The sequence below is a fragment of the Ylistrum balloti genome, unplaced genomic scaffold (genome assembly GCF_031769215.1).
Source record: "Ylistrum balloti isolate Yb309-2 unplaced genomic scaffold, AGI_CSIRO_Ybal_v1 Utg370974, whole genome shotgun sequence".
Lineage (NCBI taxonomy): Eukaryota > Metazoa > Mollusca > Bivalvia > Pectinida > Pectinidae > Ylistrum > Ylistrum balloti.
The window spans coordinates 747,921-762,063 of NW_026782546.1; the positions used below are offsets into that span (position 1 = coordinate 747,921).

At 35.8% G+C, this 14,143-nt stretch overlaps 1 protein-coding gene across 1 annotated transcript in view; it reads left to right on the plus strand.

Moving 5' to 3' along the window:
- The window catches only part of LOC132559840 (SMC5-SMC6 complex localization factor protein 1-like), a 39,651-nt gene extending 25,771 nt beyond the window's left edge, over positions 1–13,880 (plus strand). The window contains exons 13-18 of the mRNA XM_060224469.1: positions 2,002–2,126; positions 9,146–9,217; positions 9,447–9,581; positions 10,921–11,040; positions 11,992–12,114; positions 12,669–13,880. Of these exons, the coding sequence (XP_060080452.1) occupies positions 2,002–2,126; positions 9,146–9,217; positions 9,447–9,581; positions 10,921–11,040; positions 11,992–12,114; positions 12,669–13,498 (1,405 nt within the window). The 3' untranslated portion in view covers positions 13,499–13,880. The remainder of the gene's footprint in view (positions 1–2,001; positions 2,127–9,145; positions 9,218–9,446; positions 9,582–10,920; positions 11,041–11,991; positions 12,115–12,668) is intronic.
- Positions 13,881–14,143: the final 263 nt, after the last annotated feature.

Sequence of the window (14,143 nt, forward strand, 5' to 3'; positions counted from 1 at the left end):
TCTGAAGTAAGTTTTACAATAATTCATCTCTCTGAAGTAATTGTTACAATAATTCATCTCTCTGAAGTAATTGTTACAATAATTCATCTCTCTGAAGTAAGTTTTACAATAATTCATCTCTCTGAAGTAATTGTTACAATAATTCATCTCTCTGAAGTAATTGTTACAATAATTCATCTCTCTGAAGTAAGTTTTACAATAATTCATCTCTCTGAAGTAATTGTTACAATAATTCATCTCTCTGAAGTGATTGTTACAATAATTCATCTCTCTGAAGTAAGTTTTACAATAATTCATCTCTCTGAAGTAAGTTTTACAATAATTCATCTCTCTGAAGTAATTGTTACAATAATTCATCTCTCTGAAGTAAGTTTTACAATAATTCATCTCTCTGAAGTAATTGTTACAATAATTCATCTCTCTGAAGTAATCGTTACAATAATTCATCTCTCTGAAGTAATTGTTACATTAATTCATCTCTCTGAAGTAATTGTTACAATAATTCATCTCTCTGAAGTAATTGTTACAATAATTCATCTCTCTGAAGTAATTGTTACAATAATTCATCTCTCTGAAGTAATTGTTACAATAATTCATCTCTCTGAAGTAAGTTTTACAATAATTCATCTCTCTGAAGTAATTGTTACAATAATTCATCTCTCTGAAGTAAGTTTTACAATAATTCATCTCTCTGAAGTAATTGTTACAATAATTCATCTCTCTGAAGTAAGTTTTACAATAATTCATCTCTCTGAAGTAATTGTTACAATAATTCATCTCTCTGAAGTAATTGTTACAATAATTCATCTCTCTGAAGTAAGTTTTACAATAATTCATCTCTCTGAAGTATTCATCTCTTGTTACAATAATTCATCTCTCTGAAGTAATTGTTACAATAATTCATCTCTCTGAAGTAAGTTTTACAATAATTCATCTCTCTGAAGTAATTGTTACAATAATTCATCTCTCTGAAGTAATTGTTACAATAATTCATCTCTCTCTCTGAAGTAATTGTTACAATAATTCATCTCTCTGAAGTAAGTTTTACAATAATTCATCTCTCTGAAGTAAGTTTTACAATAATTCATCTCTCTGAAGTAATTGTTACAATAATTCATCTCTCTGAAGTAATTGTTACAATAATTCATCTCTCTGAAGTAATCGTTACAATAATTCATCTCTCTGAAGTAATTGTTACAATAATTCATCTCTCTGAAGTAATTGTTACAATAATTCATCTCTCTGAAGTAATCGTTACAATAATTCATCTCTCTGAAGTAATTGTTACAATAATTCATCTCTCTGAAGTAATCGTTACAATAATTCATCTCTCTGAAGTAATTGTTACATTAATTCATCTCTCTGAAGTAATTGTTACATTAATTCATCTCTCTGAAGTAATTGTTACAATAATTCATCTCTCTGAAGTAAGTTTTACAATAATTCATCTCTCTGAAGTAATTGTTACATTAATTCATCTCTCTGAAGTAATTGTTACAATAATTCATCTCTCTGAAGTAATTGTTACAATAATTCATCTCTCTGAAGTAAGTTTTACAATAATTCATCTCTCTGAAGTAATTGTTACAATAATTCATCTCTCTGAAGTTATTGTTACAATAATTCATCTCTCTGAAGTAAGTTTTACAATAATTCATCTCTCTGAAGTAATTGTTACAATAATTCATCTCTCTGAAGTAATTGTTACAATAAGAAATCTCTCTGAAGTAAGTTTTACAATAAGAAATCTCTTGGAATTAATTTTCAAAATAAGTCAGTTTTCAGAGGTTATTGTTACAACAGGTCATCTCTCTGATGAATCTTGGATACAGAATTTGGGTTCAGAACCTCAGATCTGACCCAAATTCAGAACCTTCTAGTAGAATATCTATATCACACATGAATTCTCCTTGTTGAACTATCTGCTAAGTAATGAACACTTCTGTGTTTGATTTTTATTGCTGTTGGTTATCCTGAAATAGATTTGTTGACAATTTGAAGGCCAAACACATCTGTCTTTACTCTGAAGAAAACAACAGAAGTAAAAGAAAATGAAAGCATTAACCTCTCTAAAGAGAACAAAGCTGTTAGGAATGCTTGTAAGGCAAATAAGCGCAACATAAAAGGTGAGTATAGTTACTCTAATCCAGTTGAGTTGGGTAGTGTTGGTAAACCAGAGATCTTATGTTTAGCTCCAAGTAAAGATGATGAAAGTCAAAATAGATCTCTGGGAGCCAAGAAATCCATCTCAGAATGTTCAGCTTACACCTCGGACCAATGATATAAAGTCCAAAATTTGAAAGTATTCTCTTCAAAATTTGTTTTCATCTCATTTACTGACTTTTAATATCTTTCTGTTTAATTACAGCCTAATGTTTGTACATCTTCTTGTTTGTTTGTTTGACACGTCTTGCTGACATTCACTTACCTGTCCATCAATTATCAATTATTAATCTTACGTACACAAACCCTTGTCTTCACACTAGCCCTAATCAACAGTGTTCAGAGTTGAAGGCACAGGTACAAGTCATTATCTACCTATTAATGACCAATTCAGGTAATTACGATCTCTGCAAGTGAATTTTTCTTTCATGTCTGGCTGTCACATCATGCTGCGCCAGCTGACCTAAATTGAGGCCTCAACTCTGTATATGCAAGCAATTGATATACAGAACACAGAATGTGCATGCATAAGAGTATTGTCGAATAAAGAATTGTGTATCATTACACATTTTGAGAATTGCGCCAATGCTATTCCCTTTTTATTATTAGACGTAAAGATATCATTAGTAAACACCAATAAGACCAATTGTAATAAATATTTAATTAAATCCATAGTCAGATGATAAAGCTCAATCAACACTCTGCATACTATAATGTCAATGTCCACCATTACACATGAAAACAGACCATGTGTTCATAGCCTCTGGTTTGTCGCAATATCAGACGTGAAGCAGAATACGAGACATGTCAATTCCTTGACATTAGGACATGTAAGTGTTTCAAAAGATAATTATATTATAATCAACATATTTTTCAATTTCAAAACAGGGTACTGTCCTTACTGATCATTTGGTCTTGCCAGCTGCTGTTTATATATACTTAGTCCCGATTTTGCATGATATTGACTCTGATAGTTGGCTTTAATATATACAGTAATTATCATATTTGTTATTGTTGTTCAGAAATAAACCCTCAAATCTTTTTAGTGACAGTTTTGAGTATTTCAAATCCTATAGCTAAGTAAAGTGTGCACCCCCCACTTTAGACTTTTATTTTCTTGAAAAAAACCTGTGCACATTATGTGGGGTTTTTTAACGGTACCCACTTATTTTGTTGTCATTGCTGTACATCTGTTGTCAGTCCTTAAAAGTACTGCTCTTTTTGGAGAAGTGTTAGATGGATCGTTCTCAAATTCGTAATGTATGGCTAGGTTCCTCACACTGATTTTACGACTTATCAGAAGATGGTGGATTTGACTGCCAAATAACTATTTTTTCACTATTACTTGAGAAGAACTAGATAGATCTTTCCCAAAACAAATTTCATATATTCCCCTTTGTCCTGAGTAACATCTTTTTGGGGGGAATTTTGGGATTCTGGGACTGATCAGAGAAGCAAAATGGCCAACAGATGACCATCTATAGATTGGACAGACATCATTATCACTGTTTCTGAAGAGGAAAGAAGGGAAAGATCCAACTTTAAAAAACAAATAAAGATCAAGCAATAGTAGGTATCGAGATCTCTCTCGAATCTCTTGTTACAAGGGAAGTTTCAAATGATGCAACTTTGATAAAACATTTGATCATATATAATGATGAAACAATTGGGTAAAGGGCTACCAAGTCAATTCAGATGGTTGACCTTGACACACTTACAAGGTTACAAGGTTGAGAACTTCAAATCTCATCTTAAAACAAGAAAGAGGTCCTTGGTCATAGTATTTGTTTAGTGCCATGCTTGAGGATTAGGGTTAAAAGTTTGCAGATATTTACCTTATGAACCAACAGTCTTCTATATAGGCTATTGAACAGATGAACAATCTAGGCCTATTGGACCTCTTCTTTGCCTTAAGTGTTCAAATGCTGTAAAATTGAACTGTTTAATAGTTAAATAGCTTGTCCTGCTACTGCTGTTGTATCAGATAAAGGTCTACATTCAGACAACCATGAAGACCCACCAAGTGTTTTTTTTTTCTTTTTGCAAATGCACCTGCAATAATTCAGCTGTTAAGAAGAACACAGGCTATTTTTTGTTAATTAGAAGAAAATGTGCTGCTTATTCAAGCTGATGACTTTCAGTGATTTCGAGATATCTAGAAGTAATACATACAGGATCACCAATGGAAATCATTCCAAGTTTTCTAGCATGTGTTGATGTCTGTGGTGTTGTTAAGTGATTTCCTACTTCTAAGTCTAGTGTTCGAGCATGTGTTGGTATCTGTGGTGTTGTTAAGTGAGTTCCTCCTTCCAAGTCTAGTTTTCTAGCATGTGTTTTGCCTTCTAAGTCTAGTGTTCTAGCATGTGTTGGTATCTGTGATGCTGTTATGTGATTTCCTACTTCTAAGTCTAGTGTTCTAGCATGTGTTGGTGTCTGTGGTGTTGTTAAGTGATTTCCTACTTCTAAGTCTTGTTTTCTAGCGTGTGTTTCTCCTTCTAAGTCTAGTTTTCTAGCATGTGTTGGTATCTGTGGTGTTGTTAAGTGAGTTCCTCCTTCCAAGTCTAGTTTTCTAGCATGTGTTGGTGTCTGTGGTGTTGTTAAGTGATTTCCTACTTCTAAGTCTAGTTTTCTAGCATGTGTTTCTCCTTCTAAGTCTGGTTTTCTAGCATGTGTTGGTATCTGTGGTGTTGTTAAGTGAGTTCCTCCTTCCAAGTCTAGTTTTCTAGCATGTGTTGGTGTCTGTGGTGTTGTTAAGTGATTTCCTACTTCTAAGTCTAGTTTTCTAGCATGTGTTTCTCCTTCTAAGTCTGGTTTTCTAGCATGTGTTGGTATCTGTGATGTTGTTATGTGATTTCCTACTTCTAAGTCTAGTGTTCTAGCATGTGTTGGTGTCTGTGGTGTTGTTATGTGATTTTCTACTTCTAAGTCTAGTTTTCTAGCATGTGTTTCTCCTTCTAAGTCTAGTTTTCTAGCATGTGTTGGTATCTGTGGTGTTGTTAAGTGAGTTCCTCCTTCCAAGTCTAGTTTTCTAGCATGTGTTGGTATCTGTGGTGTTGTTAAGTGAGTTCCTCCTTCCAAGTCTAGTTTTCTAGCATGTGTTGGTATCTGTGATGTTGTTATGTGATTTCCTACTTCTAAGTCTAGTGTTCTAGCATGTGTTGGTGTCTGTGGTGTTGTTATGTGATTTTCTACTTCTAAGTCTAGTTTTCTAGCATGTGTTTCTCCTTCTAAGTCTAGTTTTCTAGCATGTGTTGGTATCTGTGGTGTTGTTAAATGAGTTCCTCCTTCCAAGTCTAGTTTTCTAGCATGTGTTTTGCCTTCTAAGTCTAGTGTTCTAGCATGTGTTGGTATCTGTGATGTTGTTAAGTGATTTCCTACTTCTAAGTCTAGTGTTCTAGCATGTGTTGGTATCTGTGATGTTGTTAAGTGATTTCCTACTTCTCAGTCTAGTGTTCTAGCATGTGTTTCTCCTTCTAAGTCTAGTGTTCTAGCATGTGTTGGTATCTGTGGTGTTGTTAAGTGAGTTCCTCCTTCCAAGTCTAGTTTTCTAGCATGTGTTTTGCCTTCTAAGTCTAGTTTTCTAGCATGTGTTGGTATCTGTGATGTTGTTAAGTGATTTCCTACTTCTAAGTCTAGTGTTCTAGCATGTGTTGGTATCTGTGATGTTGTTAAGTGATTTCCTACTTCTAAGTCTAGTGTTCTAGCATGTGTTGGTGTCTGTGGTGTTGTTAAGTGAGTTCCTCCTTCTCAGTCTAGTGTTCTAGCATGTGTTGGTATCTGTGATGTTGTTAAGTGAGTTCCTCCTTCCAAGTCTAGTTTTCTAGCATGTGTTGGTATCTGTGGTGTTGTTAAGTGAGTTCCTCCTTCCAAGTCTAGTTTTCTAGCATGTGTTGGTATCTGTGGTGTTGTTAAGTGAGTTCCTCCTTCCAAGTCTAGTTTTCTAGCATGTGTTGGTATCTGTGATGTTGTTATGTGATTTCCTACTTCTAAGTCTAGTGTTCTAGCATGTGTTGGTGTCTGTGGTGTTGTTATGTGATTTTCTACTTCTAAGTCTAGTTTTCTAGCATGTGTTTCTCCTTCTAAGTCTAGTTTTCTAGCATGTGTTGGTATCTGTGGTGTTGTTAAGTGAGTTCCTCCTTCCAAGTCTAGTTTTCTAGCATGTGTTTTGCCTTCTAAGTCTAGTGTTCTAGCATGTGTTGGTATCTGTGATGTTGTTAAGTGATTTCCTACTTCTAAGTCTAGTGTTCTAGCATGTGTTGGTATCTGTGATGTTGTTAAGTGATTTCCTACTTCTCAGTCTAGTGTTCTAGCATGTGTTTCTCCTTCTAAGTCTAGTGTTCTAGCATGTGTTGGTATCTGTGGTGTTGTTAAGTGAGTTCCTCCTTCCAAGTCTAGTTTTCTAGCATGTGTTTTGCCTTCTAAGTCTAGTGTTCTAGCATGTGTTGGTATCTGTGATGTTGTTATGTGATTTCCTACTTCTAAGTCTAGTGTTCTAGCATGTGTTGGTGTCTGTGGTGTTGTTAAGTGATTTCCTCCTTCTAAGTCTAGTGTTCTAGCATGTGTTGGTGTCTGTGGTGTTGTTAAGTGATTTCCTACTTCTAAGTCTAGTGTTCTAGCATGTGTTGGTGTCTGTGGTGTTGTTAAGTGATTTCCTACTTCTAAGTCTTGTTTTCTAGCGTGTGTTTCTCTTTCTAAGTCTAGTGTTCTAGCATGTGTTTCTCCTTCTAAGTCTAGTTTTCTAGCATGTGTTTCTCCTTCTAAGTCTAGTTTTCTAGCATGTGTTGGTATCTGTGGTGTTGTTAAGTGAGTTCCTCCTTCCAAGTCTAGTTTTCTAGCATGTGTTGGTATCTGTGGTGTTGTTAAGTGAGTTCCTCCTTCCAAGTCTAGTTTTGTAGCATGTGTTTTGCCTTCTAAGTCTAGTGTTCTAGCATGTGTTGGTGTCTGTGGTATTGTTCAGTGAGTTCCTCCTTCTCAGTCTAGTTTTCTAGCATGTGTTTCTCCTTCTAAGTCTAGTTTTCTAGCATGTGTTGGTATCTGTGATGTTGTTAAGTGATTTCCTACTTCTAAGTCTAGTTTTCTAGCATATGTTGGTGTCTTGGTGTCTGTGATGTTGTTAAGTGAGTTCCTCCTTCCAAGTCTAGTGTCCTAGCATGTGTTGGTATCTGTGATGTTGTTAAGTGATTTCCTACTTCTAAGTCTAGTGTTCTAGCATGTGTTGGTATCTGTGATGTTGTTAAGTGATTTCCTACTTCTAAGTCTAGTGTTCTAGCATGTGTTGGTGTCTGTGGTGTTGTTAAGTGAGTTCCTCCTTCCAAGTCTAGTTTTCTAGCATGTGTTGGTATCTGTGGTGTTGTTAAGTGAGTTCCTCCTTCCAAGTCTAGTTTTCTAGCATGTGTTTTGCCTTCTAAGTCTAGTGTTCTAGCATGTGTTGGCATCTGTGGTGTTGTTAAGTGAGTTCCTCCATCCAAGTCTAGTTTTCTAGCATGTGTTTTGCCTTCTAAGTCTAGTGTTCTAGCATGTGTTGGCATCTGTGATGTTGTTAAGTGAGTTCCTACTTCTAAGTCTAGTGTTCTAGCATGTGTTGGTGTCTGTGGTATTGTTCAGTGAGTTCCTCCTTCTCAGTCTAGTTTTCTTGCATGTGTTTCTCCTTCTAAGTCTAGTGTTCTAGCATGTGTTGGCATCTGTGATGTTGTTAAGTGAGTTCCTCCTTCCAAGTCTAGTTTTCTAGCATGTGTTGGTATCTGTGGTGTTGTTAAGTGAGTTCCTCCTTCCAAGTCTAGTTTTCTAGCATGTGTTTTGCCTTCTAAGTCTAGTGTTCTAGCATGTGTTGGCATCTGTGATGTTGTTAAGTGAGTTCCTACTTCTCAGTCTAGTTTTCTAGCATGTGTTTCTCCTTCTAAGTCTAGTTTTCTAGCATATGTTGGTGTCTTGGTGTCTGTGATGTTGTTAAGTGAGTTCCTCCTTCCAAGTCTAGTGTCCTAGCATGTGTCGGTATCTGTGATGTTGTTGAGTGAGTTCCTACTTCTAAGTCTAGTTTTCTAGCATGTGTTGGTATCTGTGATGTTGTTAAGTGAGTTCCTCCTTCCAAGTCTAGTGTCCTAGCATGTGTTGGTATCTGTGATGTTGTTGAGTGAGTTCCTACTTCTAAGTCTAGTGTTCTAGCATGTGTTGGCATCTGTGATGTTGTTAAGTGAGTTCCTACTTCTAAGTCTAGTGTTCTAGCATGTGTTGGTGTCTGTGGTATTGTTCAGTGAGTTCCTCCTTCTCAGTCTAGTTTTCTTGCATGTGTTTCTCCTTCTAAGTCTAGTGTTCTAGCATGTGTTGGCATCTGTGATGTTGTTAAGTGAGTTCCTCCTTCCAAGTCTAGTTTTCTAGCATGTGTTGGTATCTGTGGTGTTGTTAAGTGAGTTCCTCCTTCCAAGTCTAGTTTTCTAGCATGTGTTTTGCCTTCTAAGTCTAGTGTTCTAGCATGTGTTGGCATCTGTGATGTTGTTAAGTGAGTTCCTACTTCTCAGTCTAGTTTTCTAGCATGTGTTTCTCCTTCTAAGTCTAGTTTTCTAGCATATGTTGGTGTCTTGGTGTCTGTGATGTTGTTAAGTGAGTTCCTCCTTCCAAGTCTAGTGTCCTAGCATGTGTCGGTATCTGTGATGTTGTTGAGTGAGTTCCTACTTCTAAGTCTAGTTTTCTAGCATGTGTTGGTATCTGTGATGTTGTTAAGTGAGTTCCTCCTTCCAAGTCTAGTGTCCTAGCATGTGTTGGTATCTGTGATGTTGTTGAGTGAGTTCCTACTTCTAAGTCTAGTTTTCTAGCATGTGTTGGTATCTGTGATGTTGTTGAATGAGTTCCTCCTTCTAAGTCTAGTTTTCTAGCATGTGTTGGTATCTGTGATGTTGTTGAGTGAGTTCCTCCTTCTAAGTCTAGTTTTCTAGCATGTGTTGTGTCTTTGGTGTTGTTGAGTGTTAATACTGTAATACTGTTGTAGGGGAGACAGCACTTCATAGAGCCTGTATCAGAAACGATGTGTTCAGCTTGAGAAAACTGCTCAAGATTCCAGGTAAATTAAAAACTGAAATATTTTAAGCTACAGGCTCATATATATGTACCAGTAGTAGATTGTTCATGGAAAGAAATTAACTTCCAACATAATTTAGCTACAGTACCATGTAAGTAGTATTTACACTTATCATCTATTGTTATAACTATCAGATCAATAGAGAAGAGATATTACTGGAGACACAGTAAAGTGGTAATAGAATAATAATAATAATATTTGGTTTGTTTAGGAATAGACATCAATGCTAAAGACAATGCTGGCTGGACACCTCTCCATGAAGCCTGTAACCATGGACACATACAGTGTGTGAAGGAACTACTGAACTTTGTACCCTCAAAAACAGTGGGCTCTTTCTTCAGTTCAGGTATCGGAGTCATTTTCATGCTCCTTGATGGGAGGTCACATAGTCATTGCTTTGTCTGTGTGTTCGTCCATTTGTTTGTCTGACCGTCTGTCCATTGGTCAAAATTCTATCTGGAGCATATCACAATAACTATAAGAGGCATCAACATTAAACTTAAAAGGTAGATAGATCTTGATAAGGAATAGTGCAGTATACAAGAACCATGTCTCTCTTTTGCATAATTTAGGAGTTATTGAAACTTGGTGTATACATTGGTCATACTATGAGAGTGTGCAGTATACCAAATTCAGGGTCTGCAACTTCTTAAGTACGAAATTATTGCCATTTAATTAAATTTTGTGTCAAATAAGGTCATTTTGGGGGAGCATTCATTAGTTTCACTGATACTTTTGTTGAAATAAAAATGTAACACTTCATTAGTGAATAGCAAATGCAGGAACCTTAGACATAAAATTTGATTGTTAATCAAGACCTCAAAATATCACGTAGTGTAAGCCATGTCTCTTAGCTTGTCTAGTTTTATTCAAACATTACATCCTGTTCTGTCACAAATCCATTTTGTTATTTTGGTAGATTTTTTTATAGATTTTTCAATTATGAAAATTCTTGTCCCTGTTGTGAGGTATTGAAAGGATCAGTCAGAAATTTCAAATGTAGATGCCCTTTTGTTCTACGTTGTGCCTGATTGGAAATACAAAATGGCTGATAGTTGTAAGTTTCATTTTGGTGATAATCAGTGAAATGGTAACAAATTGACTTCTTGGATTTCAGCTAAGATGATAATGAATCATTTCTGCTGCTGTTTTCATATTATATAGATTTTGTTTGGTTCTTTTTTGTGCTTGTGTTATTTTGAGACTAAGTTGGGAAAATTATAACTGAAAGTCAGCCATTTGATTTTTGACACCAGAAGGCTTATCCTTATTTGTTGTAAATAACTGGAGAGATCATTTAGAAATTTCCTGTGTAATTGCTCTACCACATGATTTACTGTATAACAGGCTTATTTGCTATGTACAAATTCAGGTTTTTGGTTTCAAAACATTTTACCCATCTGATATTCTAGCCTTTGACAATCAGGAACTATAATTATATAACTCGTTTCCATTTCAATATCCAGTCTTATGGTGAAAATAGAGAATATAACACACCAAATTAAAAAACATTAATTCATGGTTTATGCCATATGATGTGAGAAAAATGTAATGTTAGAACAAAGAAGAGAAGAAAGATCAACTTTACATTGAACCACAATCCCTCTATCATAGATATATGACAAGAAACAAATGGCTGCTCCATAGTGGCATATTTGTGGTATTGCTGTTGCTTTGATTTACAGGAGAGAATCTTTGTAGAAAGGCAGACCTGTTACTAAGTAATACTGAGGGAGTCACTCCCCTACATGATGCTGTCATGAATGAGAGACTGGATGTGTGTTGTCTGTTGCTTCAACATGGTGGTAAGACTGTTTGAAATGAGTTTGTGTTATTTAAATGATAAGATAAAATTTTACATCACACTTTTGTCTCGGATGATGACCATTTTACCCATATGATACATGTACTTTTTGTGTTGCTGCCTTTGTGCCTTCGCCGATAAATAGTATTTTTGTGTCGCCTGCAGAGCTGGCAGACATTTAGGGATCACTTTGTCAGTCGTCTCGCGTCGGCATCGGCGTCGTCCATACCAAAGTTTTCCAGACTTTTTTTCGGTAATGCTTTGAGTTATCAAAATGCAATTTGGCATATGGCTTTTGTTGCAAGGGTACAGATTAAGTTTGATTCCCGGCTATCTGTGACCCTTATTGGCAGAGTTATGCCCCTTTCAACTCAGAAAATTTCCTGGGAATATTGTTTTCCGGACTTTTTTGGCTAATGCTTTGAGTTATCGAAATGAAATTTGGTATATGGCTTCTTGTTGCAAGGTCACAGATTAAGTTTGATTCCTGGCTGTCTGTAACCCTTCTTGGCAGTGATATATCCCTTTGAACTTGGAAAATTTCTCAGGAATTTTGCTTTGCGCAGTTTTTCCTTTATGCTTCAAGTTATAGAAATGAAATTTAGTATTACAACTTTATGGTTGATCGTTGCACATCCAGTTCAATTTCTGGGTGACCGTGACACTTTATGCAGGCGACACATACAGTTCTGAGGAACTCTTGTTCCATCCTTTGTGGATGGTTAGGCATAAATTACGTCTAATTGTTCATCTTTATAAAGTATGACCTGCTTTAAAATGTTAACATTTCTCAATATATCTCTATCATATTTTACAGTTATCAAATATATGTTGTAGTCACTAAGGCTTAGCCCAACTTACAAGTTACATAATTATTTATGTGTTGTAGAGTTAAATATTTAATTTATGTTCAGAGCCATTTACCTAGTATATAATTTTATTGCTGTTTTAGGTTGGCCACTTCTGCAAAGTAAGACCATCAATAATCTTACCCCCCAGGACCTGGCAGTAACAACAAATATGAGGAACCTGCTGCTTTCTTTTGAAAAAGAGGAACATATCATTAGTTCACAAGGTATAACTATTAGTTTACATTTCAGTGTTTAAAGACATTTTAAAATCAACTAAGTCACTTTGTGAACTTTGATCATTCTCTTTCATATGTCATCTGTTGTGATCCACAAACAATTACTGGTATAAACAGATGTCGTACAAACCATGAAACATGATCAGAATCACAAAGATCAGAAAAGTCAGTTAACCTCATATGTATAAGCAACTAGATCTCCCTTTCCTTCCTAGTTCTGGTGAGCCTCCTCGCGTTTCTATACGAAACTTTACCTGTATAACATTTCTAGCTGTGTTTCACTATATCATTGATACATTTATTACAATTTTAAAGCATATTCTTTATTTTCTGATTCAAAAAATGTTGTCCTGTTTAATATTTGAAATATGGTATATGTCATTCTAAACAATGTATTATTGAAATGATTTGTAAATTGTATTATCACATGTACTGCTAAATCTTTGGAGGTGTGAGGCTGGAGCATTCCATTCTTATTGTACTTCATGTCAAGTGTTCAGACATTGAATGTGAGGGCTGGTTTTTTTCTCATTGCATGATAGGCAGCAACTGTTCTCAGGACAGTCATGGGCCAAGTGATTACCTTTATGACAAGGTACTGGGACAAGAGGGAGCAGAACAGTGTAGCAACCGCGATGATTGTGCTAAATACATCTGTTTGGTGACTACCACAGTCAGATCCTATCTTGAGGCAGCTGATATCTCAACACTAATCTCCCTCACTAGAAGCATGGATCCCAGCACAGGAGGCATTTCATCACTTAGTGACAGTATGGTACCTGTGGAAGGGGGTGTGTCCTCCTCCAGAGATCCCAGCACAGGAGGCATTTCATCACTTAGTGACAGTATGGTACCTGTGGAAGAGTGTGTGTCCTCCTCCAGAAATCCCAGCACAGGAGGCATTTCATCACTTAGTGACAGTATGGTACCTGTGGAAGAAGGGTGTGTGTCCTCCTCCAGAGATCCCAGCACAGGAGGCATTTCATCACTTAGTGACAGTAAGGTACCTGTGGAAGGGGGTGTGTCCTCCTCCAGAGAAGGTGTGTCATTGCTGACAGGAGTGGTCAGTGTATTAAAAGGAGTTACTACCAGTAACACCAATGATTGTGATTTCAAACAATCAGCAGGAAGTAAAAATGTAACATTAGAAAAAGGAAAGCAGGGGTTGACCAACATTAATACTCATTTAGTCGACAGAGTGAAGTCAGACTTGAGGATTGTAAAAAAATTAGACCAATATGTCCAGCAATTTGAAAATCATGTGATGAGAATAAGTTGTCCAGTCGACCATGCACCACTAAAATTTCAGATCATGTGTTTGTGGTGTTTAGCAGAGTCCAGTGGTAAATGTAAATCACAGATAATTCCTTAATACAACCAGACTGTGATGTGGTACAATTATATAGTTATCTGGTCAAATAGGTTTCATCAAAAATCACCTGATAAACATACGCTTCAGGTTGTTAGCACAATTGTATATCGTATTCAGATGTCAAGATCTTTTTCGTTACTTTTATATATATTGCTTGCGCCAAAATTATTGAAGCATTATAACATGCGTTCAGATATGGTCTAATGAGGTCTTTACAGAAAACTTCCTTCCAAAAATACCAAGTTTTCAATTCTTTCATGTGTTGAGACAGGTATGTGTTTCAGGTATTCAAAGTCAAAGAAAAGTTTCTAATAATTTTTTGAAGTGTTTCCAAAGTTTTCATAATAAATGTTGAAACAATAAGTTTTTTCTTTATTTCTAAATGGTCAGATTGTGATGTCCCACTTATTTTTGTCATTCATTCTTGACATCTTGATATAAATTGTAATTTGGATATGAAAAAAATTGATGTGTTCAGAACTAATCTACAGGCAGAAGTATCAAAACATGTCCTTACTTTGACCTAGTTTTCATGCTTAAGTGAAACTTTTTAACATAAATCAATTTAAGCCATTTGCACATCACATTTCAAAGATTACTCAGTGTTGATTTCTGGATTTTGTCTTTACAGTATATTGTAACATG